The sequence below is a fragment of the Papio anubis genome, chromosome 7 (genome assembly GCF_008728515.1).
Source record: "Papio anubis isolate 15944 chromosome 7, Panubis1.0, whole genome shotgun sequence".
Classification (NCBI taxonomy): Eukaryota; Metazoa; Chordata; class Mammalia; order Primates; family Cercopithecidae; genus Papio; species Papio anubis.
In genome coordinates, this window is record NC_044982.1 from 87269554 (window position 1) to 87285786 (window position 16233).

A 16233-nucleotide genomic window follows, 5' to 3' on the forward strand; every position below is an offset into this window, starting at 1 on the left:
CTAACACTGATATAACTGCAGGCATAGTATTGCTATTTCCTGTAAGTTGAGAGTCTGTAGAAGGCAAAATAAATATGCATAGTGTTGTTCTATTGACAGCGTTTCATTGATAATGTTTGACATCATAGTAGGTATTATGGTGTTTAAATCAGGCTTCTTATGGTGGCAGAAATCTCAAGTTGGTTTAGACAAAGACAGCATTTATTGGAAGGGTCTTGGAGTATCCCATGACATGAAAGGTAGAATTAAATAGCCAAACCACTAGAAGAGCAATCAGGAGCCCAACCCTCACCAGGACTATTTCTTCCCATTTCTGGTTCCTGTCTCGCTCTGGTTCTTTATGCTTCTCTTGAATATCTACTTTGTTCTGCTTATCTGCAGACCGGTTTCCTCCTTCTGTATGGCAAGAAGCATGGCTGTAGATTCCTGCTTCATCTCACAATATGGGTCACTAGAGAGAACAAACTTTTTACCCACATTCCAGAAAATTCTGGCTGACTCGCATGGGTCTGGTGTCCACCTCTTGGCTCATCAGGTATGCCAGGTGGAGTCAGTGACTCTGTAAGAGCTCCCTGCTCTCATTTGCACCCTAGGACCACAAGAGCTGTTCTCTCAAGTGGACAATAGAGAGATGGGATCAGAAGTCATTCCTTCCCTCAAGAAACTTAATTATCAGAGGATGAACCTAATGCTCATTAGATGATATTTATTAATAACGAATAAAAACTTGATAAAAACTTGTCATGGGACTGCTGACTTAACGTTTGGCAAATTGCTGATTTAAAATACATTTCTTTACCTTTTCTGCAGTGGTTGGAGAAAAGGAAAAGATAAATAATGCTGTAAACGTGCGAACAAGAGACAACAAAATTCATGGAGAGATTTTAGTAACTTCTGCCATTGATAAACTGAAGAATCTCAAGAAGTCACGGACACTCATTGCTGAGGAGGACTTTTGAAGTCCTTCCCTGATATTTGCTTCTGTGTAACTTGTTTTGACCCTTAAAAATGTATTTTTCTTAACATATTAGTACTTCTAAGACTTTGGAGCCTTTGATGGGGGTTCATTCACAAGCTCAGCTGAGAAAGGAGACAATGAATGTGTAGCTGACATGTACCAAGTTTAATTCACTGATGTCCATAAGGGACAATCAGAGGGCACGTGTGGGAAATTTTCCAGCAATCAATGCCTTGAGAAATTTAAATGGGGAAATATTATTCATTGAAAAAGTGAAACAAAACACTAGGAAATGATTATGAAATGTTAGGGCTAAGATTTGTGATTTTCAAAAGGTGGGCTTCAAATAAAAGTCTGCAGAGTTGTTTTTTTTTTTTAACATGAGGGAAAATCTTATTTTCTAGTATGTCTCAGGTATTTTTATGACTGTTTTACTAAAATTCACACTGAAACTTTACCTTCAAATTGGAATCATTACTTAATTTTAACTAACCAACAACCACAAAAGCAGCAGCTACTACTAAATATTGGATTACTGACAAAGGAATTCAGTTTTGTGGAATCTGGTGTTTGCACTATAGGTTAAGAGTTGCCATTTAAATGTTTCTAATTCATAATTAGGTTTTGTTCAGCTTTAGAAAAAAATAAATTCCCGAATGAATTGCATCAGTGTTTCCAGTATTTCAGCTGTGGGCTTCTACTACAATTAAGCTGCTCACCTAGAGTTAAATTACTTTTGATGGGATGGCATTCCATGGATTTATATACTGAAATGGATTTCAGATTTTACAGAGGTATGCTTTACTTGCTCAGAACTGAATTAAAATGGCATTATGTCAACAGAGAATTCAGCTACCAAACAAGTAGTATTGTTTAGTTTGCAATATGCTGTGAAATTCAAAAGAAATGTAAGAAATTATCTCTTTTCAATATACTGATCATCTAGTTAACTTCCTGAGGGATGTGAACAGTGAAACAGTTGGCAAACAAAACAATATATATCAGACTTGTGTAGTATAACGTGCAGATTGTGATACGATTGTTTTAGGTGCAGATTGTGTGATAAATGATTTTTTTTTTTTTTTTTTTTTTTTTTTTTTGAGACGAGGTCTCGCTCTGTCGCCCAGCTTGAGTGCAGTGGCGCGATCTCAGCCTCCCGGGTTCAGGCGATTCTCCTGCCTTAGTCTCCCAAACAGCTGGGACCACAGGCGCGTGCCACCAGGCTTTCACCGTGTTAGCCAGGATGGTTTTGATCTCCTGACCTCGTGATCCGCCTGTCTGGGCCTCCCAAAGTGCTGGGATTACAGGCGTGAGCCGCCGCGCCCAGCCGTGATACGATTTTTAAAACTAACATTCAGGGCTTATGTGCAGGCACTTTTCCATGTATTTTTTTAAAAATCATTCAGCAAACATGCACGTGAGGGGGTGGTAGTCAGAAGACCCCGGAATAAATGATCCTGCAGCACGTCGGTGGGAGGAGAGCACATGTCACCAGCACGTTCCTTCCAGGTGTGCTGTGATAGAAACTGGCAAGGGTCTCCATGAGCTGGGGCCTGAGTGCGGCTACCCAGACGGCCAACCTTCCCCAGGCAGGGCTGTGCTCTGGACCCTCCCCTCAATTCCCAGCGCCTCGGGCCATCCTGCTTCTCCAGGTCTGAGATGAACTTTCTGGAAGTGCTGCGTATCTTCAAAGGGCCGGCCAGAAGTGAAAGCCGCGGCAGGCCTGAGCGCTGGCCCCAAGGGAGGGGTCCCTCAGGCCCCCGTCGTCCCGGGGCCGCTTCCCCGACTGTAAATAAGTCTTTAGAATGAAACGCCAAGTGATACTGTCTTCAGAACCTTCGCACAAGATCCAGCACTCGACATCCGACGATACACTGGAGCGGCCTGCCTCCCACATTTGCCCGCCTCTGCACTTGGTTGCTTTAGCTGTGCATTTCGGTCCACGGATGACCTTTAACCGGTCTCCTGCAGTGGAAGGAGGGGTGAAGGCCTCTTCCAAGGGCGTGAGGGGCGCGTGGAAACGGAGCAACCTCCCAGGCTCGCATACTCCTCGGGTACCTACCGGAGGGCGCAACCCGAAGAAAACCCGCGACCAGCGCGGGGTCAGCGAAAGCGCAGACGGCAGCCGTACGGAGCTGCATCGCGCCTGCGTCCAGTTCACGCTCCAGCTCCCAGGCGCGCCCGCCCCGCCCCGCCCCGCCCCGCCCGCCTGCCCGCTTCCACGCATCAGCCCGCGCGCCGCCTCGCAGGGCCCGCCCCCAGGCCCGGAAGTGCGCACGGGCTGGCAAGATGGCAGGTGGGGTGCGCCCGCTGCGGGGCCTCCGCGCCGTGTGTCGCGTGCTGCTCTTCATCTCGCAGTTCTGCATTCTATCGGGCGGTGGTGAGTCAAAAGCTGGGTTCAGCGCCGGTGGGGCTGAGTGGCAGCAGGGCCCTGGGAGCTGCGAGGAGGCCGGGCCCAAGGGCAGAGGCTGACGCGGGGAGGAGGCCGAGTGCCGGCCTCCGGGCGGCATGTCGCTGCATCTGGACTCTGGCGCCCTGGCCGCTCGGCCCGAGGCCGTCCCTCCGTTCCGGCGACACCGAGCCGCCCGTCGCGGCTGCGGGGGCCCTGGAACGGAGATGGAGCGCTTGGGGGCTCCGCCGGGAAGGCGGAACTGGAGCGCGATGCCATCCTTCGGTGTCTGGTGTCTACCCCGTTGACGTTTCGTCCCTGAGCTTTGTGTTTTCTGGCTGCCAAGCCGTGAGATTTTCATGAGCAGCTTATTGACCTGGTGTAGACCCGCCGTGTTAACCACACGAAACAAGGTTTTCTTGTCCCGGGATAACATGTTTCTCTAATTGTACGATCCTTAAATTTAGAGCAATCGCAGGCGCTGGCTCAGTCAATAAAGGATCCGGGCCCAACACGCGCATTCACAGTAGTTCCCAGGGCAGCAGGTACTAGACATTTTCTATTCTGGTAAATATGTGTATTTATATCTAGTAGTTTCTCTTTGTTTTTGATAAAAATTTCCTTTAGTATACGAAGTCACTTTCCATTTTTGAATATTTTATTGTATTTTAGATGGTGTGAATTAAGGGCAGATACACAGCCATTTTCAGTGGATAGTCTTGGTATTTGGATACCTTTTGACGTTTCTGCCTCATCTCTTTTTCCAATCCCGCGCTCATTTGTTTCCTTATTTCTGTTATTTTTCCACTTCATCCATCAAAATAACCTTCAGTCAGTGCTTCTTTCCCTTCAGCAGGTTTCCTCTACTTCTAGAACCCTGTTCCTGATGTTGGATATTAAAGGCTCCCCCAGGACTGTGTGAAATGGAAGGATTACAGAGGGACTGATGGAGTCTTGAAATCTAGATCTGGTTTTGCTACTGGGATCTTGAACAAATTATTTATCCCCTTTGGACCTTGGTCCTCACCGTTAAAGCGATGGGGTTGGTCTAACGGCCTAAAGTCATTTCTGCTTTGCGATTCTAAGTGTCCACCTTCCAGCCACATAGTCATGGGATCAAAGAAAAAAGTATTTTGTAGAATTGTTCACTTAATACAATGAGTAAAATAGGACCAGTTTTAAACAAGCATTAGTTGTTTTGCTAGGTGGAGGCTTTGAGTCTAATTTCATCACTTTAGAGTCACATTACTTCAGTGAATTGAAACTGGCAGAGGTATTTTACGGATTCTTATTTGGGTGTAAAAAACAGCAGTGCACTTAAATTTTAAACTCAAATTACTTTTTAGAGAAAGCACAAGAGTTCTTAACTCTTGCAGGCTTTTGAAAGCCCTTCTTTTCAGGAATACTTGCAATTTTGATCCTCTCAGTTGGTAAAAATATATTGCACACTGATGAGGTTGGTTGGAAATAAGTTGCAGCTCACTGAAGATGTCATTAAAATAGAGAACTATTTTGAACTTTGGTAGCATAAAACTGTAAATATTATATTAGCAAATGTGGCTTATCGAAGTACCCTTGTGAAATAATGACATTTTCAAGTTGATGCCCTGAGGATGTCAGTGGCTTCATTTCTAAACTAGTGAATTCAGATGAAAAGAACATTGGATTGGAAATGAAGAGATTTGGGTTCTAGTTCCAGTTTTGCCACAGACTTCCTCTAAGATTTTGCACAAACCCTACTGTTTTAGTTTTTCAACTTACAAAATGATAGTCTTTTTTTAAGCCCTTAATGTATACCCAGAATTTTCTATGCATTATTTGTATATGAGCACCTTTAGTTTTCACGGCCACTTGAGAGGCAGGAATGAAGTAATGTTTTGCAAGTGTGGTGCTCACCAGGTCACACAGCTGTCTGTTGGCAGAATTCTGCTTTAATTGCAGGTGTCTGTGACTCCAGTGCCATGCTTCTCTCATTCCAGCGCAGTATCTACTTGCTAATGATCATGTCTCTTAACCTTAGAAGATGGTTCTCTGTTATTCGAATCAGTGTTACAGAAGAATAAGCTTCTCGCTTGCCTCTCACAGAAAGTACTGAAATCCCACCTTATGTGATGAAGTGTCCAAGCAATGGTTTGTGTAGCAGACTTCCTGCAGACTGTATAGACTGCACAACAAATTTCTCCTGTGTCTATGGGAAGCCTGTCACTTTTGACTGTGCAGTGAAACCATCTGTTACCTGCGTTGTAAGTACTGCAGCTTACTTATTCTAAATAAATTCACTGTAAACTTCAAGTTAGAAGAACAATTCAGACTTGACCATTGGGAAGAAATTCTGAATAATTCTTACATTCTTTTATGATTGCCCTGTTGAGTATGTAAGTAGAAATAAATTTAAAAACCCAATAGACCCTTCCATATCAGCTCACTACTGTTGTAGTTATAATGATAACTGTCAAGCCAGTTGATGTCTGCTGGAAATGCGCTTGACAGAAATGTTGCTTTGTAGGACTGGAGAAGATCTCAGTCTACTAGCATATCTGAAGCAAATCTAATTCGTTCCGATGGATTCTGTGTTCTCAGTAGTGACAGCTAATGTACAGAGGAGGTGGCAATGTCTTTCTGCCATAGATGAGCTTTTGAAGGGCCACTGTTCGTCTGTGGTGAGAAGATGGATTCAGTAAATGCCAGAATGCCTGGTAGCTCTCTTGAACAAAATTAAGTGGAACACCTGTCTAATCCAGAATAAATTCTAGATAGTCCAAAGATGTAATGTGAAAAATGAAACCCTGAAGTACCACAGAAAGCACGAGATAGTTGTTGTTATAATCCCCAAATGGAGAATATTTTTCTAAGTATGAAATAAAGTTTAGAAGCCATAAAAGAAAGAATTGATACATTTGACTACTAAAAATTGGAGATTTCTGCATGACCTAAAGAAAAAAGCATGAAGGCAAAAGACGTGGCAAACTAGGAAAAAGTGTTTGTAGCATATGTGACAAATAATACAGTAATATCAGTAATATATAAACACTTCCTAAAAACCCACATGGAAAAGATGACAGTCTTGTAGAAAAACAGTGTTAGGACATGAGCAGATGGTTCATAGGAAAGAAAATACAAATAGATTTATAACATGAAAAACATGTATAAGTTTTCTTATAATTAAATACAAATAATACATTTTTAACCCACAGATTGGCAATTTCTTTTTAATTTGATTAACTCTGAGTTTATGAGAGTATAAGGGTCAGATACTCATATCTTATTAATAGGTAATCAAATTGATCAGCCTCTTGCAGGTGATTTGCCATATCTGTTAAACTTATACACACACATAATCATTGACCTCGCAGTTCTACATCTAGGAATTTATGTTACAGATATTATATATGGATGCAAATAAGTATGCTTATTTTTTAGCTGTATTGCTCATTAAAGCAAAAGATTCAAAAGAAGTGAAATGTCTAAGAACTGCTTAATTTATGGTACACATGCAATAGAATAAAACACATTGTAGCCATTAAAAAGAACTAGACAGCTCTAGAGATAATGTACTGATTTACATACAAAATCAAGTGAAAGTATTGGGGAACGTTAAATGTTGATGACATGAATGTGCCTGTGTGTAGAATAAGCTGTCTCTGGAAGTACAGAGGGCACTTGGCCTGGGGAGGGCAGTGGCTCCCAGAGGCCAGGCCACACAAGGCCGGCTCACTTCTCACTGTCCTGTTGTGTCTTGAAATGTGTACCATGTACATGTGTCACCTACTTTTTAAAAAACCATTTTAAAAAACATGTGTTTTAAGCACATCACTGAAAATAGGCAGATGTAAACATATTTTTACAGATCCAACTGTTTGCCTAAATCAAGTGATGCCTTACCCATATTTGAATGTTTTCCATAAAAAGTGGTTTTTGCATTGATAAGAAAATTAATAGTACTTGCTTCATCAGTGCATATGCCAAAGTTGGAACCATACAGATAAAATTAGGATGGCTCTTGTGCAAAAACGACATGCAAATTTGTGAAATGTTAAAAAAATAACAAATATGGGCCGGGCATGGTGGCTAACGCCTATAATCCCAGCACTTTGGCAGTCCGAGGCAGGTGAATCACCTGAGGTCAGGAGGTTGAGACCAGCCTGGCCAACATGGTGAAACCCCATCTCTACTAAAAATACAAAAATTAGCTGGGCGTGGTGATGTGCGTCTCTAATCCCAGCTACTCAGGAGGCTGAGGCAGAAGAGTCACTTGAACCTGGGAGGCGGAGGTTGCAGTGAGCTGGGATTGCACCACTGCACTCCAGCCTGGGCAACAGAGCGAGACTCCATCTCAAAAAAAGAAAAAAAAGATAATGTGTGTGTGTATGTGTATATATATGCATACATATATATATATGATGCTTCCAGAGATGATTGACCACATAAAAATGATTTTGAAAAATATGCATTGCAATGTACTGTCAGGTAGAGTGAAAAGACTACAAAGTGCTTTCAGTATAATTCCATTTTAGTACATTTATAAATATACACATAGAAGAAACGTAAAGAAGATTAAAAGTGGTTAGCTCTGAACACCTATAGGTTTTTGTCTATAATCTTCAAATATGTAACATACAAAGAACATGGTACTTTTGTAAGCAGAATACAAAATAATGGCTTTTGAAATTGGAATGAAAAAAATCTCTGGCCACCAGTGAACACTCACTCACCCTCCACACATCATGTGGTGCTTGGGCTGCCTCTGGATTAAACGTGCCACATGCCCTGGTGGTATGAGCAGCTGTAATAACCCTGAGTTGCCAGGCTGTGCAAGGTAGGAGATGTTAGGGAAGGTTGGCAACTCGGAAGCAAGGCGGTGTGTTAACCATTACAGAAGCATCAGGCTGGAGTTGAGGAACCTGGATTCCACTCCTCACTTGAAGCTCAGTGACCTTCAACAAATGCATTCATCAGTTCCTTCCAGCCATCCATGATTGCGACTTTCTAAAATAAATTTTCCCTTTGTCTGCATTATAAAAGTACACATTTACTATGAAAAATTTAGCTAAGCAAAAGTTACGAAATTTATCACCCTGAAATAACCTTTGCTATTTTGATGTGAATTTATCTAGTTTTTTTCCCCTTAGGTACATATATTTGGGTGTGTATTTGTATGATTATGGGGTCACATCATATACATTTGTTTTGCATACATGTTGTTTTGGTAACTTTTTCTGGTTCTTTAGGTCCTAAATGCAAGCGTTTTAGGAATTTTGTGCCATGTGACTGTAGTCTTACTGACATCTTAACAGACTACACCATTGTGATTGATGAGTTTTGTGTCATTTGCTACATAGGATCAAGACTTCAAATCCCAAAAGAACTTCATCATTAACATGACTTGCAGATTTTGCTGGCAGCTTCCTGAAACAGATTACGAGTGTACCAATTCCACCAGCTGCATGACGGTGTCCTGTCCTCGGCAGCGCTACCCTGCCAACTGCACGGTGCGGGACCATGTCCACTGCTTGGGTAAGTCAGAGTTCAAGGGCATTTGTCAACAAAGTATTTTTCTCGAAGTTGATTGAAGGGACTTTAACCAGAAATTTGAGAGTTAAATTACTTAATTAGAAACATTTATCCGCAGCTTTTTAGATGTGCCAAGCATCATCAATAAACTCAACATACTAAAGTAAAGCATCCAGAAAACTGCAATTCTCTTTTTAAATGTAATATTTGATAAAATAAGAAAAATATGTGAACTATAAAGCGTAATACACAATAATTGAGTTTTACCCAAAATAACAGTGAAAATGGCACCAATACCATCGCAGCTACCTGAGTGCTTGCCTTCACCTGGTTGCTCTACCGCTTCTTCCAAAGTAACCATCCTTTTGAATTTTTTCTTATTTCACTTCCTTTTAAATTTTTTCTATAGTTTTATTGTATATATGTAATAAAATAATAGTACCATATAATATTCAATAATGCATGTTTTAGAACTGTATAAAATGATTTCAGGCTATGTGCCCTTCTGTGACTTGATTATTTCCTGTCAACATTATGGCTCTATGATTCATCCATATGACTTCTTTCTTTATTTTACGTCTGTGTAATAATCTATTTTAAGATTGTATCACAGTTTATTCTCCAATATATTTGGTTATGTGCTGTTTTTTGCTGTTGTGACTCTTAAAATTTCTTTGCCTGTCTCCTGATGGCACATGTGCAAGAGCTTCTTTAGCATGTACTTTCCAGTGTGCGTTACTCTTTAAATGGCCGTATTAACTTACATTCCCACCCGTGCTATGTAACTATTCCTAATGATCCCTGTTCTCTCCAAGAATTGTTATTAAATTTGGTCTTAAAGTTGTCTAGACTTCTTTTATATTTTGGATATTACCTGTGCTGTCCCTGAAACCCTCTCCCAGATTTTGATTTTTTTTTTTTACATTATTGTATATTTTCATAAACAAAACTTTAAAAATATAATTACTTTAAGTTATTAGAGTTAGTCTTTTTTTGTTGTGGTTTTAAGAAATCTTTTTCTACCCCAGGTTTATAAAGACAATTTGCTACATTTTCTTTTGAAAGTTATAAGTTTAACATTTCACATTTAGGTTTAGAATCCCCCTGGAATTGGTCCTGGTAGATGGTGTGAGGTAGATTCAACTTTAATTGTCCCCCCACATGGATGGCCACTTGTCTCAACTCTTCCCTGTTGATCCCTGTGTTACCTCTGTCATACATGAAGTGTCTGTATGTTTCTGGTTCTTGACTTTCTCTTCTTTTCCTATTGGGTGATTTTTATGCCTCAGGACCACACTGTCTTATATCCTCGTAACTTCCCCGTAAGTCTTGATATGTGGTTGAGCATTTCATGTTCTTCACGTTGTAATCCTAACTTAGCTAATTTAAATATTACATATGTACAGATAGATGGTAAGGGCTTTGTACTCTTCACTTCAACATGTATTACTGTAAAGAGAGTTGACTTTTCACATTTTAAATTTTGAGGCCATTTGTTATAATTAAGTCTTTCTGAGAGTATTTTTATACCCTGTATTTTTCTTTCTTTCTTTCTTTTTTTTTTTTTTTAAGGTAACCGTACTTTTCCCAAAATGCTATATTGCAATTGGACTGGAGGCTATAAGTGGTCTACTGCTCTGGCTCTAAGGTAAGCTTTGTTACTAGTAAGTTTAAAAGGCCATTTAGATTTCTTTGGGTTTGGTGGAATCTTCCAGACATTGAGCTCAGTCCACTTCATTCTTCTCTCAGATCCTACCACATGTGTTGGATTCTAGGAAACTGCTGGAAGAGTTTAGGTGATCAGACCAGTAGCCCCATGGAGCTGACTGGCAGGCATGTTAGCTTTTCTCCCAAGGTACCTGCACATTGAGTTTCCCCTTCTGAATGTACCATGAATCAGTAAAATGCTGGGGACTATCTAAAATAGGCAGTTTTATGATGTGTATCTTTAATTTCAAATAACTTACTATAAAAAGTAATACATGCTGAACACTGAAAACTGGAAAAATGAAAATGACAAAAACATTAAAAATTACCACCGTCTGAGATAATTATAGGTTTATATTTCTTACATAGAAATGTGCTGTTTGTTAAACTTCTCAACAGTACTTTAAGAAATTGTAGCAATTCTTCCCACCAAAGGGAAGAGCAGGTGAGACCCTGGTTAACTGATTAGTGAAAAGGTTATGCTGCCTACAGTTGAAGTTTTGAGTTCGTGCCTGAGACCCTGAGGCCTGCAGCATCACAGCCATAGAGCAGGATTTCTCAGCCTCATCACTGCTGACATTTTGGGCTGAATGATTTTTTGTCTTGTGGCTGTCCTGTGCATAGTAGGATGTTTAGCAGCATCACTGGTGTCTACCTACTACTTGTCAGTAGCAAACCCCCCATCCCCTGCAGTTGTGACAGTGTGTCTCCAGATGTTGCCACGTGTCCCCTAGGGGACAAAATTGCCCCTTGCTGAGAACCACTGCATTAGAATTTGGGCTGAGGAGAGAAGGATCTTGCCTGGCAGGAAACGCATAACTGAAAAGTAAAAGAGGACACAAGGGTAGAAAATGAGATTCACAAAAATAAGATAGGCCGGGTGCAATGACTCACACCTGTAATCCCAGCACTTTGGGAGGCCGAGGCGGGCAGATTGCTTGAGGTCAGGAGTTCGAGACCAGCCTGGCCAACGTGGCGAAAGCCCGTCTCTACCAAAAATACAAAAGCCGGCCATCGTGGTGCATGTCTGTGGTTCCAGCTGCGTGGTAGGCTGAAATGGGAAGATCACTTGAGGAAGAGGAGGCTGCAGTGAGCTGCCATTGCACCACTGCACTCCAGCCTCAGAGCGAGATTCTGTCTCAAAATAAAAGATTAGTAACCATTGCTGACAATGGTTCAAATTAACAACTGGCTTTTTAAAAAATAAATAAATGTTTGAAACTTGGAATAATTTTAATTTACAGGAAAGTTGCAAAGATAGTAGAGTTCTTATATATCCCTAATCTGGTTTCCCTACATTGTTAACCTCTTACAGTACTATATTATAACAAATTTTCAACAATTAAAACTTCTCAGCACTCAACATGGTTTCTTTTAAAATCTTCACTGTAATGAGATGATGTCCAAGGTTTGCTTCATGGTACTCTGAAGGGGAAAGGGGAGAGTTTTGATGAAACACGGCTGGCCAAGTGTTGATTATTGGAGCTGAGTCATGAGTACTGTTCTCTTTACTTTTTATTGTTATATATGTTTAGAAATTTTCCATAATAAATATTGTTTCAGTATTATTAGATTTTAGAATTTAAAAGATCCTTAGAAGTCACCTCTTCCTAACATTAAGATTTTAGAGATGAATGAAAAAATAGACTGAAAACATGGACAACTTGATCCAGGTCATCCAGGTGGTGGTGGGCTCCTCCCGACTCTAGCCCTGACCCCGTGTTGGTGCACTTCCTGTTAGACTGGGTCTTTGCTTTGTTTTGACTAAAAAGCAATGAGATTGATCACTTAGAGAGAGAGAAAACATTAGTTTTTTAGTACAGCTAAAAATTGTATGTTTACTTTTGACATTTAAACAGTCTTCCTGCCCATAATTATTTGGTGGTGTCAATTTGTGAAATAGTCACTTGTGTTCCAATTAAGGGCTGTGATCATTGGAAGTCCTTTCTCAAATCTGACGTAACGCAGCGATTAAACCATAACTGGCCGCAGTTGGGGTGGACGGGTCTCATGGAATCCTGTCTGTTTGCCATCGCAGCATCACCCTCGGTGGGTTTGGAGCAGACCGTTTCTACCTGGGCCAGTGGCGAGAAGGCCTTGGCAAGCTCTTCAGCTTCGGTGGTCTGGGAATATGGACGCTGATAGATGTCCTGCTAATTGGAGTTGGCTACGTTGGACCAGCAGATGGCTCTTTGTACATTTAGTTGTGGTATGTGCTTCAGAAAGGAGCAGTGCTTAGAAAAAGCCCTTTTGTCCATAGGAATTGATGTGGTGTGAGTGATACATTTCTATGTTTTTAATGTACAGCATCTGTACTTTGTTTGCCTTCATAAAGGTAAAATAAAGAAATGAAACACTGAACTGTGCTAATCTGGAATTTGTTTTTATTTGCCTGAAATATATTTTTTTCTGTGAAAAAATTAAAACGTACTTAAGCCAAGAGAATGACTTCTACAGTGATTGAAAATCCATTTAATTCCTATGACTTTTGTTTTGTATTGCTCAAGTCAAACTACATCACTTGTATCTCCAGCTCAAATGTAATCTGCCTTGCAAAGCCTTTAAGCTATGATTGCAGGAAGTGGAAAGTGTTTTTATTGTTAGCTAATTGAAGTTGTTTGGCTCAACTTCAGTCTTGTGTAAGATTTGCAGTGTAAGTATGCAGTCTGGTCTGTATATATGAAAATTTTATTTAAACTGCAGAATGTTTAGTTATGGTTTAAATTTTCTTAGTAGTATATAAAAGGTAAGAGTACTGAAAAATTAATAAAATTGCAAGTTAAGAAATATTGTGGGCCTGAGTTTCTATATTAAATATAATCTGGAATAATCATTACAACTTACTTTTATTGTTAAGAATAATATTTTTTATTTTTCAGGGCATTACTCCATTATAACAGAGTCATAGTTGGCTGGTTTATTGACACAGTGGAAATAGGTAAATATTTTTGAGTATAGATCTGTGATAGACCCTTTATTGGGGGAAAAAACCCAGTTATTCAAAAAGATTTTTATTCAAGTTTGCTTTTGAAACATTTAAAAACTTTTAGCATTTTTTCTTTCAAATATGGATATCTGAGTTACTGCTTTTTAAACACTTATATGTATTAGCCAGAAGACTGTTAACCCCATATCATATCTAGAAGCTATAAAATATCTGCATATTTCATTCACCAGATGATTTTTTGATTTCAGTTTACCTGAAAGGTGAATTACATCACTTGAGTGATCACTTTCTGTTCTTATGAAGCACTGCCCTTTGCTTAGTTGAGTGACAGTTCCATCTCTGATCACTAGGTGGCGCATCCCTATTACGTTTGCTTTCCCCTCTCTATTTCCAGAAACAGCCACTCTTAAATTGTTTTTTTGTTTGTTTGTTTGGTTTTTTTTTGTTTTACGAGGAACTTGTCACAGAGCATGAGCAGTGCTTCAGGATGGGAGTAAGCTGGTTTATGTGGACCTTTCTTTCTGAGAGCAAATACACACTTTTTTGTATCCGTGAAACTGTTGATTAAGCAGATGTTTCTTTAGATGAGGGTCTCTTCTTCAAGAAGCAGCCCCTTTCCTAACTGTAATAAAAATGTCCCCTGAGTCTCCTTACGTAGCTCTATGTAGAAGAGAAGCTAATACTTCCCTGTTGAGCAACCATGCAAGGTGGAGCCAGGGAGTCAGTGGGAAGTTAGTAGGAAGTATGCATTGCCATTGGTGGAAATAGGTAACACCTTGATTAACCGTTTTTGTGGCTCTGGGGCCTGAGTTAGATAATGAAACGGCAGTGTTTGAGAGGGGAAAGCTCAAAGATTCAGAATCCATGAAAGGAGACATGAATGAACTTGTTCCCAAATCCTAAAAAGGTTGCACAAGGGCATAGCCCTTGGAACCTAAAGGATGTAAGCCACTCAGGAATGCTTCTGATCAAGGACTTGATAGAGCGGATGGCCTGAGACAGAACTAGCAGGAAATATGAAGAGATTTTCAAATACAGTACAAACAAATTTATGAACGATGAACTCCTACACAGCCCCAAAAAGAAACTGCAAAATAAAACTATACTTTCAGAGGGCACCAGGGAATGTGGGTGCAATCGCTTGTAGCAAATCCCGTGGGCCTTTGTTGAAGTCTGTGCTTCAGATTCTATTCCTCTGTTGTCTTAGATTTTCAGGACTGCTATAACAATACCATAAACGGGGTGGCCTAGCAACAGAAACTTATTTCTTAGAGTTCTGGAGGCTAGAAAGTCCAAGATGAAGGTGCTGGTAAATTTGGTATCTGGTGAGGGCCTTCTTCCTCATAACATCTCACATCTTCACGTGGTGGAGGCAGGGAAGATCTCTCTGGGGCCTCTTCTATAAGGGCACTAATCCCAATCCTGAGAGCTCACCCTCATGACCTAATCACCTCCCAAAGGTCCCACCTCCTGATACCATCATCATGGTGGTGAGGATTTCTGCATGTGAATTTGGGGTAGAAAGGACACAAATACTCAGTCCATCCTGTGTGAGCTATGGGCTCTGACCAAGGGATATGATTAGATAGCCATCCTGTTCACACAGGTTGGGAACCGTATCAGTCAACCATTCTCTATTGATGGTTCTCTAGATATTCAGAATTTATCACTACAGCCTGCCATCTGTCCTGATTTCCCCTTAAGAATCTCTACCTTGCTCTGTCAACATTCTTGCATTTACCCCAGTAATGCCTCATGGGAAGGTGCTGGGTTATTTGTTTCTATCACCTCCATTGTCCCTAGAACAATGCCTTGCACACAGAGGCTCTCGTTTGTTTGCTGAGTTCATGCCACGGGTGTCTTGAAGGTTTGGAAGGGACTGTGTACAATTCCAGGAATTGGCAGTTGAGGTGCCTGCAGGGAGATAATATACAGAAATTGGCTTCAAGTAAATATTTGTCTGTAACACCATGTTGATCTGATTTCTGCAAATTGCTGAGGAACAACTCTGGTTTATAGTGCTTATAAAAAGATTTTTTCAAAGATCTTATGCTTCAAGATTTTAAAATGTAAAAATATCTTCTCTATGCCACACAACTTCATTTCTCTCTACTTTTTTTTTTTTTAATACCTTATGCCAGACTTGCATTTATTTTGGGCATATCATCAGCTAAGGAATATGCAAATGATTTTAATTCATCCTGTAAGCAATGAGTGGAAAATGAGCTGTACCTGATGCAGCTTCTCAAATACAACATTGAAAAAGCCTAAAAATGAAGGCACTACATAAGCAGAATATGCATTAAAAGGAAAAAAAAAAAAAAACACCCAGGAAAAATGAAGGCAGATTCCTCCACTCCTGCTCTAAAGCCTCCCCTCTATTCTGCACTTTTGGTAGAGTATGAAGTGTCACATGAATGTTAGAGGGTATATACATTTTTTTAACTTTTCTTGTATATACATTGTATACGTTTTTTCCATGGTAAGAGCACTTAAAATCTACTCAGCAAATTTATAATGCAGTAACTATGGTCCTCATGCTATACATTAGACCTACTGGTTAATTTTGTAACCTAGGCAAGTTTGATCTAAATTCTTAAATGTAAAGTATTGAAATTATCTTCCATAAACACAACGTCATTTTTATGCAAAATAAGCTTTGATGGAGACATGTGGACATAATTTACTAAGGCTCCATGAAGGCGGAGCTGTGGTTCTCTG

At 40.3% G+C, this 16233-nt stretch overlaps 2 protein-coding genes and 1 non-coding gene across 6 annotated transcripts in view; all 3 read left to right on the forward strand.

Annotated features, from left to right (window-relative positions):
• TARS3 (threonyl-tRNA synthetase 3) overlaps positions 1-1624 on the forward strand; it is a 78007-nt gene extending 76383 nt beyond the window's left edge. For all 3 annotated transcript variants that reach the window (XR_004184977.1, XM_021940922.2, XM_031668288.1), the window contains one exon: positions 811-1624. Coding sequence is in view for 2 of the 3 variants with exons in the window: in XM_021940922.2 (XP_021796614.2) it covers positions 811-959 (149 nt within the window). In the remaining variant the exon portion in view is untranslated. The remainder of the gene's footprint in view (positions 1-810) is intronic.
• Positions 1625-3207: 1583 nt separating this feature from the next.
• TM2D3 (TM2 domain containing 3) lies at positions 3208-13352 on the forward strand. Of its 2 annotated transcripts, XM_003901448.4 has the most exons (6): positions 3209-3338; positions 3815-3892; positions 5433-5590; positions 8687-8861; positions 10431-10506; positions 12604-13352. In XM_003901448.4, the coding sequence occupies exons 1-6, from the start codon at positions 3248-3250 to the stop codon at positions 12767-12769; spliced, it is 744 nt and encodes a 247-aa protein (XP_003901497.1). In that variant the 5' UTR covers positions 3209-3247; the 3' UTR covers positions 12770-13352. The 2 variants fall into 2 exon arrangements, with proteins under 2 accessions (XP_003901496.1, XP_003901497.1); XM_003901447.4 differs by lacking the exon at positions 3815-3892 and having other exon boundaries at positions 3208-3338.
• Positions 7286-7392, forward strand: LOC116276034. Its single transcript, XR_004185489.1, has one exon. It is a non-coding gene; the product is annotated as a U6 spliceosomal RNA (small nuclear RNA).
• Positions 13353-16233: the final 2881 nt, after the last annotated feature.

Excerpts from the sequence above, each read along its gene's own strand:
- TM2D3 (XM_003901448.4), top strand. The coding sequence starts at position 3,248 with ATGGCAGGTGGGGTGCGCCCGCTGCGGGGCCTCCGCGCCGTGTGTCGC. Across the intron at positions 3,339-3,814 it reads CTGCATTCTATCGGGCGGTG|AGCAATCGCAGGCGCTGGCT; the intron begins GTGAGTCAAAAG and ends CCTTAAATTTAG. Across the intron at positions 8,862-10,430 it reads GGACCATGTCCACTGCTTGG|GTAACCGTACTTTTCCCAAA; the intron begins GTAAGTCAGAGT and ends TTTTTTTTTAAG.